Genomic DNA, 13,327 nt, shown 5'->3' on the forward strand with positions numbered 1-13,327 from the left:
TTTGTCTGGATCAAAGTAGATTCAGATTTCTTCAATAAGGAGAAATTGGATTTATCCATCTGCGAGAAAAGGAAAATGGGGAATGCAGAAACTGGTTAATGTGTAAAGGTTTAGTGCAAATGACTTTTTACAAATTTTGGCATTATTAAATAAAACTACTGCTTCTCCAAAGATACTATCTCTGTGGATTTATAGCTCCTGAGTGTTACTTCCTTAGTGGAATACTGGTTGAATTCTCCTAGTGCTTAAACTTGTGTGCCATACCCTGCAGAGTATAAATGCTTCCTTTCAAGCCTTCCCAGCACTTCCTTTTCAGCAGCGGATGGAGAAAAGTGGGCTTGCCTGGCTATCACTTGATCCTTTTCTGATTCCAGTAGTTCCTCATTAGGGTTAAGATAATAACTGATACCGGCTTGCCAGTTAGGTTGCTATAGTTGTATTTTTTTTAGGCCATTGCTTAACTTTTGGAATGTTTCTGTATTGGTATTTATTTGGAGTGGAGTGTCAAACCCACTTCCCTCAGCACCTATATTTTTCCTTAATCTTTTCTGCAAGGTTTAACTTCTCCAGGTCCTGCTTATACTGTTGGAATCTCCCAAGTTCACAGCTTGAGTTGATATGACTACAAATTAATGTAGTGGCTGTCAGAGTGTTAGTAAAACTATTTCCCCATGTTTATTCCCTCTCCCTCCTCCCAACTTCTTGTCAATTGCTGCAAATGGACCATTTTGACTACCACTACAAAAATTTTTTTTCTCCTGCTGGTAATAGCTCACCTTATCTGATCATTCTTGTCAGTCTGTATGGTAACACCCCATTGTTTTGTGTGTGTGTGTGTGTGTGTGTGTATCTCTTCCTACTGTATTTTCCACTGCATGCATCCAATGAAGTGGGCTGTAACCCACGAAAGCTTATGCTCAAATAAATTTGTTCGTCTCTAAGGTGCCACAAATACTCCTGTTCTTTTTCAGGTACAGACTAACACGGCTGCTACTCTGAAAAGTGTTATGAGAGTCGTTTACATGTGTTTTGGTAGACATCATAGCACATACATTCGCTCATATACCTAGTATAGACCACCAAACTTAATTCTTAAGCACAACAATACTACAGTACTGTTTTTATACTACAGTTTCACAAATAAAGAGCTATTTAGTGTCTCCACTTGGCAGCAGAAAACTCCTTGGACTGATTTTTGGAGATGGGAATAAAAGTATCTTGAATTCCTAGTTTCATAATTTCTTGTTTCAGGCATGTTAAGCAAAAGGGTACATCTACAATTACAGTACAGACACTGCACACCTATTTAGCATGGGTATAAATAGCAGTGTAGACAGTGGGGCACTGCTTAGGCGAGTAGAGTACCCTACATGCCTGAACCCCCAGGATATATACCTTACACAGGCTCACTACGTGCCCAAGCAGTACCTCCCACATCTACACTGCTATTTTTAGCAGTACAGTGTCCCACTGCCAATGCCTTTCCCTGCTGCAGTGAAAGGCTTTGACAGCAGAATAGGCTCTGTCAGGGGAGAGGCAGTGGGGGGCTGAAACTTTGTTCAGGAGTGCTGTGTTTTCTCACCTGAAACTCTAAAGAATGAGAGGTGATGAGGTGAAGGTAGTCCTCTGTTCAACAGCACCAGCTCTCACCGTAGTACAATTCTTTTCACCTGCAAAGGTGTCTGGGATACGATGCGCTGTGGGATGATATTGAGTCTTAGTGAGTGGTCCAAAAAGTTTAGGACCACTGTATTATACAGTTCTTGATCCTCTTAAGACCCATGTGTGGAACATACTGAAAAGATAAACAGTGGTGGAAACTAGAAAAGATACAGTCTTCATTACTTTAGCATGAATAAAGGTTTATGTAACCTCAGCTGCATAACTGAGAATTTTTAGTTTTGTTTTAGTATTTGTAGCATACAATGTATTTATTATGTAGCATATTGTCTTACATGGACTTGGCATAACTTCAGTTAAGTTTGAGCTAAATTAATGACCTTTTGGATACTGCAGAGTATCTCCATCCCTGGCATCCTGGGCTGGTTTTGGTAGCAAAGATGATTCAGTGGGATTTTCTGATAGTTGTAAGCCTCATTTTTAGGAGTTAGATGGGTTTTGAATATCAGACAGGGAGAATAATTTTGATAGTGTTTAATGCTTATTCTTTTCCATCTGGCTAAAGAGTGCATAGCGGATTACAGTACATTCAAACTTTATTCCTGCATTTGAAATTGATCACGTATGTATTGCCTCATATTTAATTTGTTGGATTTCAGAATATTTCTTCAAAATGTTGATAAATCATCCTTTCCCATAGTTTTCCTGATAGTTGTAAAAATGGCTAATTGAGTTTGATTTTAATTTTATCTGTTTACTGATGGCAATTGCTTTCTTAGATGTTTGTACAGCCTGTAGTAATCTAATATTGTTCTAAATGACACTTTGGATAACAAAAAATGTCTCTCTTGTAGGTCCTTGATGTATAGTGAGGCTAACAGACGAGAGACATTCACCTCATGGCCTCATGTAGGGTATAGGTGGGCGCAGCCAGATCCCATGGCTCAAGCTGGGTTCTATCATCAGGTAAAAAGATGATGATGTGTTTTGGATATAAATACATTATTGCCATATTTTACACTAAGAGATAAAGAGGAAAGGTATGAATGCTCTTCAAAGATAAACTTCTCAGTGGGTTCCTATACTTGGATCAGTTCCTAGCACACGGTCAGGCAGAAACTCTTAGCTCAAGAATTTTGAAGTAATTGAGCACTTTCTAGCTAGGAGGTGTCTTGTGCTTTCAGTGCATTGAGGCTGTCCCCAGAATTATTCTAAGGTCAGTTCTTTTTTTATTATAATCAGTGGAGGATAATGATCTGAGTTCCCATATATGTAACACTTTTTTTAAAAAAAATCTATATTTCTGGCAAAAATAATTACTCAAATTCTGTTAATCATGTATATTACATAAATTATTTTCATATCACTAGATTACTGAACAATTTCTGTGTAACTGAAAGCTTTCTCCTTTATGAAGAGAGAGCGTACATAAGGCAGAAAAAGCAAAAAGTTTGATCTGAATTCCTTGTTCACTAAATTACACTGATTTAATGGGACTAACATTTAAAATTTTCCTTAATGTGGTGTAAGTGCAAACACATCTAGGGCTAGTTGAATAATTGGTTAAATATAATCACATATTTTTTTAATGTTGTTTCCCCACGTTTTTCATTAACTCCCTTAAGTTTCTAGCATTTTCTTACAGATAGCCTTCACTATGTAAATCCGTATGTGGTACAGTAGGTCTTTTAGTTTACTGTAAGTCTAGCTTGCATCCACTGAAATCAGCATTATTTGCCAACTACTAAGCCTGTTAAATGCACTTAAAATTTGTCTTATTTTGCAAGGCAGCTTTAAAAAAACTCTTTACTGTTACACCCTACATGCTTGCTAGCAATTTTCAACCAAGTGTCCATAAGAACAAATGCAGTATCATGAGAAATATCATAGAGTTGCATTGAAATGTTTCCTAGATATATTGTACTTTAATGACTTGGGGACAAAGGGAAAAATGCTAAGTATGGAGATTAAGTTCTTGTATGAGACAAAATGGAATGGAATATTTGCACTCTAACAGATTGTTTAACATTCCCCAATCTTTTAGGTTGTATTTAAAAAATTTGCAGATATGTTAACAAAATCTCAGCGTTATTAATCAGCTGTCTTGTATCATACAGCGATGTGACTTTTTTCAACCAAAAATTACTTAATTACTCTTCTTTCTTGTTTGAGACCTAGCATCATCTCTGATATTCCTTCATCTCCAATGGCTTGGCCAGAGAAGTTTTGCAGTGCTCAGTCTCTTTTACCTAGTAGTGTAGTGTTACACTTTTTCAATTTAAAATACTGCTTCTTGCTATCTAAACTTTTGTGCGACATATGGATGTAATGCCTAAATCTTTCTGTCAGAAATAAAGTTTACAGTATATACAAAAAGAATCAAATAACTGGTTAAATTGTTTCTTTTCAAACTGATATGTTGACATTATTTGTGCAAAACTACTTCCCTCTCATCTTTTTATAGCCTGCTTCATCAGGAGATGACAGAGCCATGTGTTTTACCTGCAGTGTGTGTTTGGTGTGCTGGGAGCCTACAGATGAACCTTGGTGAGTCTAAGTGTGGAACATGAGACTTATTTTGCTTTCTGTATGATATGAAAATATATTAAATTAAAAAAAAATTAAGTGGAGCACTGTGGTAGACATACCTTGCCTGAGTTCTTCTTATGCATTTATATTTAGAAAGTTTTGAAGCAATGGATTTCCAAAAAGATACCAGTTTTTTAAATGCAAACTGTCCTGACATTTTAAGTAACACTTTATTGCACTTCCTATAATACAGGAGAAGAATGAAACTGCGCTTGGTGAAAGCTCTTGGTTTTTCTTTCATTTGGAATACCTTTACAATTTAATGGTCTGTCTTCTGACACTCTAAGTTTACCTAAAATTTCTTCACCTGTAAATACTTGATTTTAGGATTCTGTGTCAGTTGATGAGGTTACTGATATAAAGTGTGATAAGGCAAATGTGTTTGAATATTTGGATCTTACCACCTTTAAATAAAGGATTCACTAGTTTTCAAATGACTTGTTAAATGTATGCATGAGTGCATTTCTTTACCCGTTTCTAGGTGCCTGATTTAACTTTGTCTTAAATCCGTGTCTTAAATTGTCACATTCTCTAAATTACACTCTGGCTAGCTTGAATTTTTTTAAATTTTAGCCCTTTACCTCCTATTTGCCCCTTTTACTACACTTGATGATTTTCTTTTCTTTGGTACTATCTGCCAGATGTTAGTAAAGAATTATGATTCTTTTCCGTGTCTCCACCTACTGCACAAATTTAATTCAGAAATCTTTCACACCTGTCTTACTAGCTTTTTTATTTTTGTTGGTTAAGACTCTGCACTTCTCAGTGTCCCTTTCTGTAGGGAGAAATGTAGGACTGAACACAGTACTTAAGCTACATAAAGATGAAATCTGGTATTACAAGCAGTGATACTGTATGTACTCTTGAGTTAAATTTTCTCTCTTGTTATAGCATCTTACTGCTTGCTCTTTGGACATTAGTAGCCAGTCAGAGCCCAGCAGTTGTCATGATAACTTCGTGGTTATTTCTCTTAATGGTGTATGCAAATCCCCCTGCATTTTGATACGCGGAATTCCTTTAAGCATTTCATACAATATGGTTATTGAGAAATAACCACAAACTGAGGATCAATAACATTATTCTTGTGCTCTGGTTAAAACAATTTCATTCTTGTATGATTCAACTCTATTACAGGTCGAGATATTACTCGTGCATTATGTCTTCACAAACTTGGAAATTGATTTTAATAGTTAGTAGCTGGTATTCTAATGCAAACTTGCTGCTAGGAGAAGCCAACATTTTGATATTTTTTATTTTTTTAATGCACAAAGGTCTGAACATGAGAGACATTCCCCAAACTGCCCGTTTGTCAAAGGTGAGCACACACAGAATGTACCCCTCTCAGTCACACTCGCAACAAGTCCAGCACAGTTTCCCTGCACAGATGGCACTGACAGGATAGTCTGCTTTGGATCAGGAAGTTGCCCTCACTTTCTAGCTGCAGCAACAAAACGAGGAAAGATCTGCATATGGGATGTTTCCAAACTTATGAAGGTACATCTTATTTAAGAATTTAGTAGTAGTAATTGTTTTGTCAGATTTAAATCAATGTACACCTCTACATTTTTATTTGTTTAGGTTCACTTAAAGTTTGAGATCAATGCATATGATCCAGCAATTGTTCAACAGCTTGTGTTGTCAGGAGAACAGAGCTCAGGGGTTGACTCAAGGAGACCAACATTAGCATGGCTAGAAGATTCCTCTAGCTGCTCAGATATACCAAAATTGGAAGGAGACAGGTATGCTAACCTTCCAAATTAAAAATATTTTTAAAAAATGTTCTATCCTGGATAATGGATTTGAAATGCCATTAAACTTATTCACACTTAGTTAGAAAGCAGAAGTCAATGATTCATCTTTTGCTTATTCATGGAGATGGGAGTGGAATGTGAAGTGGTGATGCTTATGTACTGCCATGTGATGTAAAAGTGTCACTGAACTCCCATCTGGTGAATGATTGATTGTTTGTTTTTTCTTTCAAAGCTTATATTTTACCCCAGTTATATTTTAAAATACTTTCCTCACCTGTCTTAATGTGTGCATTTTTTACCTTGTAGATAGAAAAGATGCATTATCAGAGTGTGCTTGAAATATTGTGATGCACGAAGCTAGAAATAATGTGGGGGAACTTAAGTTTCAAGAATAGATCTTCATTTTAATCATATGGGATAATAGTTAAATGCAAGTGTTCTAAAGCTTTTGGAAGGTGTAGTTTCTAATCATTATGCTTTGAAATCAAGTAAAATTTATTTAAGAGCTGCCAGACCTTGTCTCTTCCATGTTTTTATCAATCTGTTGTTTGTACAGCTCTTTTAAAGTACAAATTACTGTGGAAGTACTAAGAACTGTATTTCTTTTCTTACATATTTAATAACCAAGATAAGTAGTGTGTTTATAGACTCGTATGTTTTGAAAGGCCTTTTACAAAGTGAATGCAATCCCTGTCCTGAGGCATTTCAATCTATTAGCTATGACTTGATGCAAACTGAAGAGATGATATCAAGCAAAGGGAAGGATGGCAGGTGCCAAAAAAAACCTTGCATGTATTCACAACAAATACATCTCTATATTCTCTGAGATCTTATCACTATATCCAAGCATCATAAGTTAATGTTGACTGACTTTCTCTCGTGCCCATAAAACAATCATTGATGGAAAGCTCCTGGGTAAGTGAGTGTTGAAGGGTGAGGTGATGAAATTTTCTGTCACCTTTCTAAACATTTTCACTCAGCTTCAGGGGATCCAGAAAGCAATAGCTAGTCTGCGTGGAAGCAGAAATTTATTTTTCTTTTTAACTGAAATTCATCTTGATTGTATACATCCCTATTGGTGTTCCACATAGGATGTGTGCCTGTGCACTCTTGACAGCAGATTATAAACAGTGTCTGTGCCTGCCCAGTGTAGCACTTTGTGCTCTCAGGTGTGGGCAGTAGGGAGGCACAGACCTGCCACTGCTTAAGTTCCTTCTCTGCTGCCTGAGGCTTGACATGGAGCAACTGTGGTGTCCACGGCTTCCTATCTGTTTTCCCACTTTCTTACTTTTTAGCTTTATTTACTCTATTTAGTGTTTTTTTGTTTGTGTTTTTTTTGTTTTAAGTTCATTTTGTGCATGGAGGGGCCCCCGCTGAATTTAACTCCTCAATTTTTGTGGTCTCTGGCTTTTCCCCGTTATGCTTAAGGCCTCTGGTTCAAACCCTGCCAGACTTGCCACAGGTCTCTTCCCTGTAGCAATGGGCACTCCAGCTATCTCCGGTGTCTTGAAGAATCGTAGAAGTATAGGGCTGGAAGGGACCTGAAGAGGTCATCTAATCCATTCCCCTACGCTAAGGCAGGGCCAAGTAAACCAAGACCATCTTTGACAGGTGCTTATCTAATCTATTCTTAACCTCCAATGATGGAGAACCTCCTTTGGAAGCCTGTTCTAGTGCTTAATTATCCTTATAGTTACAAGGTTTTTCTTCTTATCTAACCTAAATCTCCCTTGCTGCAGATTATGCCCATCACTACTTGTCCTATATTAAGTGGATATGGAGAACAATTTAACAGCCCTTAATTTATTGAATGACTGTTATCAGGTCCTGTTCCCCTGCCCTTTCAGGCTTTTTTTTACCTGCATTACTAAACATGCCCAGTTTTTAACCTTTTCTCAGAGGTCCGATTTTCTAAACCTTTTATCATTTTTGTTTCTCTCTTCTGGACTCTCTCCCATTTATCCACCTCTTTCCTAAAGTGTTGTGCTCAGAATTGGTTCCCATCTAAGTCTCACCAGTGTTGAGTAGAGCAGGATGGTTACCTCCTATGTCTTAAATACAGTACTCCCGTTAATATACCCCAGAATGATAGTAGCTTTTTTGGCAACTGCAGTACATTGAATATAAGTCAATCATATGTGATCCATTATAACACCCAGTTTCTTTTCTTCAGTGCTTCTGCCTCTCCAGTTACTCCCCATTTTTGTAGTTGTACATTTGATTTTTCCTTCCTAAATATAATACTTATCGCTTGTCTTTATTGAATTTCATCTTGTTCATTTCAAACCAATTCTCCAGTTTGTCAGAATTGTCATTTTGTATTCTAATCCTATCTTCCAGTGTGCTAACAAACCCTCCCAGTTTGGTGTCATCTGCAAATTTTATAAGCACTCTCCGCTCCTTTATCCAAACCATAAATGAAAATACCGAGTATGTAGCAGTCCCCTGCAGAGCCCCACTAGATATGTGCACCCCAGTTTGACAGCAAACTATTGATAACTACTCTTTGAGTATGGTCTTTCAACCAGTTACATACTCACATTATAGTAATTTCATCTAGACCGTATTCCTCTAGTTTGCTTGTGAGAATGTCATGTTGGCACTGTCAACCTTACTAATTTTAAAATATCATGTCTACAGCTTTTCCCCTATTCACTAGGCTACTAACCCTGTCAAAGAAGGAAATTACATATATACTCGATAAGACAGTTCATTTATAAGTTGACCCCCCCCCGACGGATAAGTAAAAGTGGCAAATTTTTATGACCCATTCATAAGCCAACCCTGTAATTCAGGGTTTGCCAAACCCTGGCTCTGTCATAAACAGATAGCTAAGGGTTAATGTCTCTTTCACCTGAAGCACCTGACCAGAGGACCAATCAGGAAACCGGATTTTTCCAACTCTGGGTGGAGGGAAGTTTGTGTCTGAGTCTTTGTTTTCTGTCTGCCTGCTTTCTCTGAGCTTTGGAGAAGTAGTTTCTACTTTCTAGTCTTCTGTTTCTAAGTGTAAGGACAAAGAGATCAGATAGTAAGTTATATGGTTTCTTTTCTTTGGTATTTGCATGAATATAAGTGCTGGAGTGCTTGGATTTGTATTCTTTTTGAATAAGGCTGTTTATTCAATATTCTTTTAAGCAATTGACCCTGTATTTCATCACCTTAATACAGAGAGACCATTTGTATGTATTTTTCTTTCTTTTTATATAAAGCTTTCTTTTAAGACCTGTTGGAGTTTTCTTTACTTCAGGGAAATTGAGTCTGTACTCACCAGGGAATTGGTGGGAGGAAGAAATCAGGGGGGGAAATCTGTGTGTGTTGGATTTGCTAGCCTGATTTTGAATTCCCTCTGGGTGAAGAGGAAAGTGCTTTTGTTTCCAGGACTGGAAACGGAGAGGGGGAGTCACTCTGTTTGGATTCACAGAGCTTGTGTCTGTGTATCTCTCCAGGAGCACCTGGAGGGGGGAAGGGAAAAAGGATTATTTCCCTTTGTTGTGAGACTCAAGGGATTTGGGTCTTGGGGTCCCCAGGGAAGGTTTTTCAAGGGGGACCAGAGTGCCCCAAAAAACTCTAATTTTTTGGGTGGTGGCAGCAAGTACCAAGTCCAAGCTGGTAGCTAAGCTTGGAGGTTTTCATGCTAACTCCCATATTTTGGACGCTAAGGTCCAAATCTGGGACTAAGGTTATGACAGGCTCCCAGCCCATCAGGATAAGCTACTAGCAGCACAAGACGGTTTGTTTGCCTTGAGCATCCGCAGGCACCAGAAGACGCTTATTGTCCTCGACTTCCAAGATGCCTGCTTTCATGTCATTGTTCATCCCTCCCTCAAGAGTCTTCTGGGGTCTTAGAGGCTCAGAGCATTACCAATACATTGTCCTTCTCTTTAGGAATCTCTGTGGCTCCAAGGGTCTTTATGAAGGTCCTGTCAGCAGTAGTGGCTCACCTGCATCAGCAGGGCATTGCAGTCTTTTCATATTTGGACGACTGGCTCCTTAGAGGCCCCTCCATCAGTACTGGGAAAGATCTCTAAGAGAATTCAGATAATCAAAGCATCCTAGTCTTGCCCTCTGAACATGCATAATACTGAGTTATTAGGGAGGTAGTATAAACACTTTGCTACCGAAATGTCATTGAATGACGTCTGTTACTCTGAAGGGAGTGTAATCTGTTGGTTATTGCATAAGAATAGGAATTGAAACCCTGAATTCTAATTCTAGCTGGGCCCATGACCTTGCACGAATTTGTCAGCCTGCTCATGCCCCAGTTTGTTTTTTAAAATAGGCATAAAACCTGTTGTATCTCATAACATTGTGAGAATTAAAGTTTGTACAATCTTTGTATGGAGGCTGAGTAAATGTAAAGTGTATAATCCATGATTGCAAGTGTTGCAACTGTCATGTTTTAAAATCTCATTGAGCTGTGTTGTGCTTTTAGTGATGACCTGTTGGAGGATTCAGACAGTGAAGAGCATTCTAGATCAGAATCTGTGACAGGTGGGTATGATATTTTTGAACACTGTCTGCAAAAATCTGTTAAGAATTTAAGGATTTGTGGGTTAGGAAATGAAGTTAATTTGAACTCTGCTTTCTTGCATGTATATATGAAAATATAGGCTTGGATCACCTTTACAGCTACAATACATGTACACACTTTAGTCTGTGACAAGCTAAAGCTTTGGAGAAAATGTAAAATGGCAACATAAACTTCACTTACATAAAATCTCATGGCAAGGAGTTAAAATAACATTACAAATATTTTGTTGTGGAAAGAACTAATAGTAAAAGTGATGATGGCATACAAATGTATTCACATTTTAAATAGCACAAAACATTAGAATTGCAGCATAATCCACTGGGCTTTATGACCGTGAAGTAATGTAAAGTTAAATGAAGTTAGATCTAGGCATTTGAAAATAAGAAATTATCATTCAGCTAGTGAAATTGTATGTTAGATGAAACTGGAAGGATGTTAAATTTCAAAATAGCATTCAAGTTCTTCTCAAAATGTGTTAATGGGGGGGAAAAATTGTTGCTGGGGAAGAATGTGCTGTCCTGTATGAAAGTAGCATCTGAAAAGTGTTGATGCAGGATCTGAATAGCTCATATAACCAAAAAGGCACACAAAATTTAAGCTAAAGTAAAAAAGGAAGCAAAATATTGATAGTTTTGAATTTGGGTCTGGTTTGTCCTGTTTCTGGAACTGAGGAAATACATAGTTCTATGGGAGACTTAAAATAAAAATGTGAAATGTCAACTTTAGCAGTTGCACAGTAACTTTGAGTTGTGAAAATCTTTTTCCATAGTGACAAAATTACTAAGGACCCAAAAGCTGTATTGAATTATAAAGATTCTTGGGTTTGTTTCTTGATGTTTCTCACCAGTAGGTATAAACCTTCATGTTCTTTTGCCTTACTAGAGTCTGTACAGGGTTTGTTGTTTTTTTTCTTGTAATGCTTGTATGCATTGTCTATTTTCATTTAATTTTTTATAACTTCACTGGTTAAATGAACAGTTGCTGGACAAGGACAACAAGAATTTGAAATAAACTATTGACTGTAGTTGACATTTTTTGCCCTCTGTAATATTGCTACGGTGAGGATTGAGATGTAAAACTATACTTTAAAAAAATACTCTTTAGCGCCTTTTATTTGAAAAGAAGAAAATACAATGAGCAAACATTGGAAAAGGGATAGCTCGGTGGTTTGAGCATTGGCCTGCTAAACCCAGGGTTGTGAGTTCAATCCTTGAGGGGGCCACTTAGGGATCTGGGGAAAAATCAGTACTTGGTCCTGCTAGTGAAGGCAGGGAGCTGGACTCAATGACCTTTCGAGGTCCCTTCCAGTTCTAGGAGATAGGAATATCTCTATTAATTTATTTTATTTATTTATTTTAACAACTTTGATGTCTTTCAGAGTTTGACTTATTTATATCATGCTATTTTGCATGATGTTTCATAGAAAAAAGTAAGGAGGTAGAGAAGAAGGGAGAAGAGTAAATTCACTGCTACACACATTTTCAGTTGTGTTGGTAAATTGAGAATAAGAGGACAGGAGTGAAGAGCAAACTTAAAGTCTAAAGTCAGGAAATTCAGAAGTGAGATACCCACAGCAACCTTGAAATTCCAAGAGTTTTTGGATAGAACAGTGTTTGTGAAAGGTACCACATTCACATCTCTGAAGGCTAAATTTCTCTGTCCTTAAACTTCAGTTTAAACCCAGCTTCATTTTAAAGGGACCATCTTTTAAGACTGAGAGGTGCACTAAATATATAATTGTGATATCTGGGAATGGTATCCATCTGAAGCAGAGTAGTAGGGTGAGCAGCAAAAAGGATACCATGATCAACTTAATGCAGCTGAATTTTTTTTATAGTGAAGGGTAATGCCAGTAGTTAAACTCAACTTTACAAAAATGTGACTTGCATATTCCTTTTTGTTTATCTGACTTTGCTATCTAATACAATCTTTAATGAACGACGCAAATTGATTACATGACTATCAATAAAAAAAACTCTCAAACTGAGGCAAAGGAAAGTTTGTTTATTTCTAACAAGTTTTGTACTGTTTAAGTAGAAATCTTGCAAAAAAATTATCAGTTTTATATTAAATAAAAATTGTTAAAGCTTTAGAAGGGAAACACTTGAAAGTTGGGAAGTGACAGCCGCTTAAATCTTAATTCTGTTAGCTTGTATAGATGTATTCTGATAGTTAATTACATGATCACAACTGCTTTTTGCAAGACCTGTTCATTTTCTGTGCAAAGTGCATACGGTCAGGGTCCTCACTGAAATGTCAAAGGACAGGGTGGGGAGGGAGAATACAACTGCCTCACTCGCTCTACAATCTGCAGTTTGCACTCTGAATGAGATAGGGTTCTTGCAGGAAAACTGTGATCACGTAAGTAACTGTATCATAATGCATAAGAACAAGGGAGTAGACTTGAGGTGTAGAAATCTGGATCTTCAAGTTTAAATGCTAGAAAAGAAGAATCTCGGGGTTATTTTCCTTCAGCTGTGTTTCAGCCTCTTCTTCCTGGTCTGGTATCAACCTATGACTTTTGTTTGCTATCATTCATATTTACTAAATAATGCAAAGGTTCTGCGACTTCTCTGAGTCACTTTTTAAAAATTTTGTCCTTGCATTATTCCAGTTTAATTAGACCAGGTTATATTTCAGCATTGATGGTGGTTCTTTCATATCTTATGATTGGTAGTTAAGAATACTGCGTGGGGGGTTGTTTTGCTGGCTGGTTTGTCAGCTGATGTAAACAGTAAAATATGGCGGTAATGTAACATGGGTTTATCAGCTAGGAGTGGGAGTTGAGTCTGCCCTTCTGAGGGGGTCGTACTAGGCTGTCTAGGTAGCTGGAGAG

At 37.4% G+C, this 13,327-nt stretch overlaps 1 protein-coding gene across 1 annotated transcript in view; it reads left to right on the top strand.

The window, feature by feature from the left end:
- Positions 1–13,327, top strand: part of BIRC6 (baculoviral IAP repeat containing 6) — a 338,471-nt gene that overhangs the window by 21,470 nt on the left and 303,674 nt on the right. Inside the window, 5 exon segments of the mRNA XM_030557127.1 lie at positions 2,475–2,586; positions 4,085–4,167; positions 5,481–5,703; positions 5,788–5,948; positions 10,393–10,451. Coding sequence (XP_030412987.1) covers positions 2,475–2,586; positions 4,085–4,167; positions 5,481–5,703; positions 5,788–5,948; positions 10,393–10,451 — 638 coding nt within the window.

The sequence above is a fragment of the Gopherus evgoodei genome, chromosome 3, assembly GCF_007399415.2.
Source record: "Gopherus evgoodei ecotype Sinaloan lineage chromosome 3, rGopEvg1_v1.p, whole genome shotgun sequence".
NCBI classification, from domain to species: domain Eukaryota; kingdom Metazoa; phylum Chordata; order Testudines; family Testudinidae; genus Gopherus; species Gopherus evgoodei.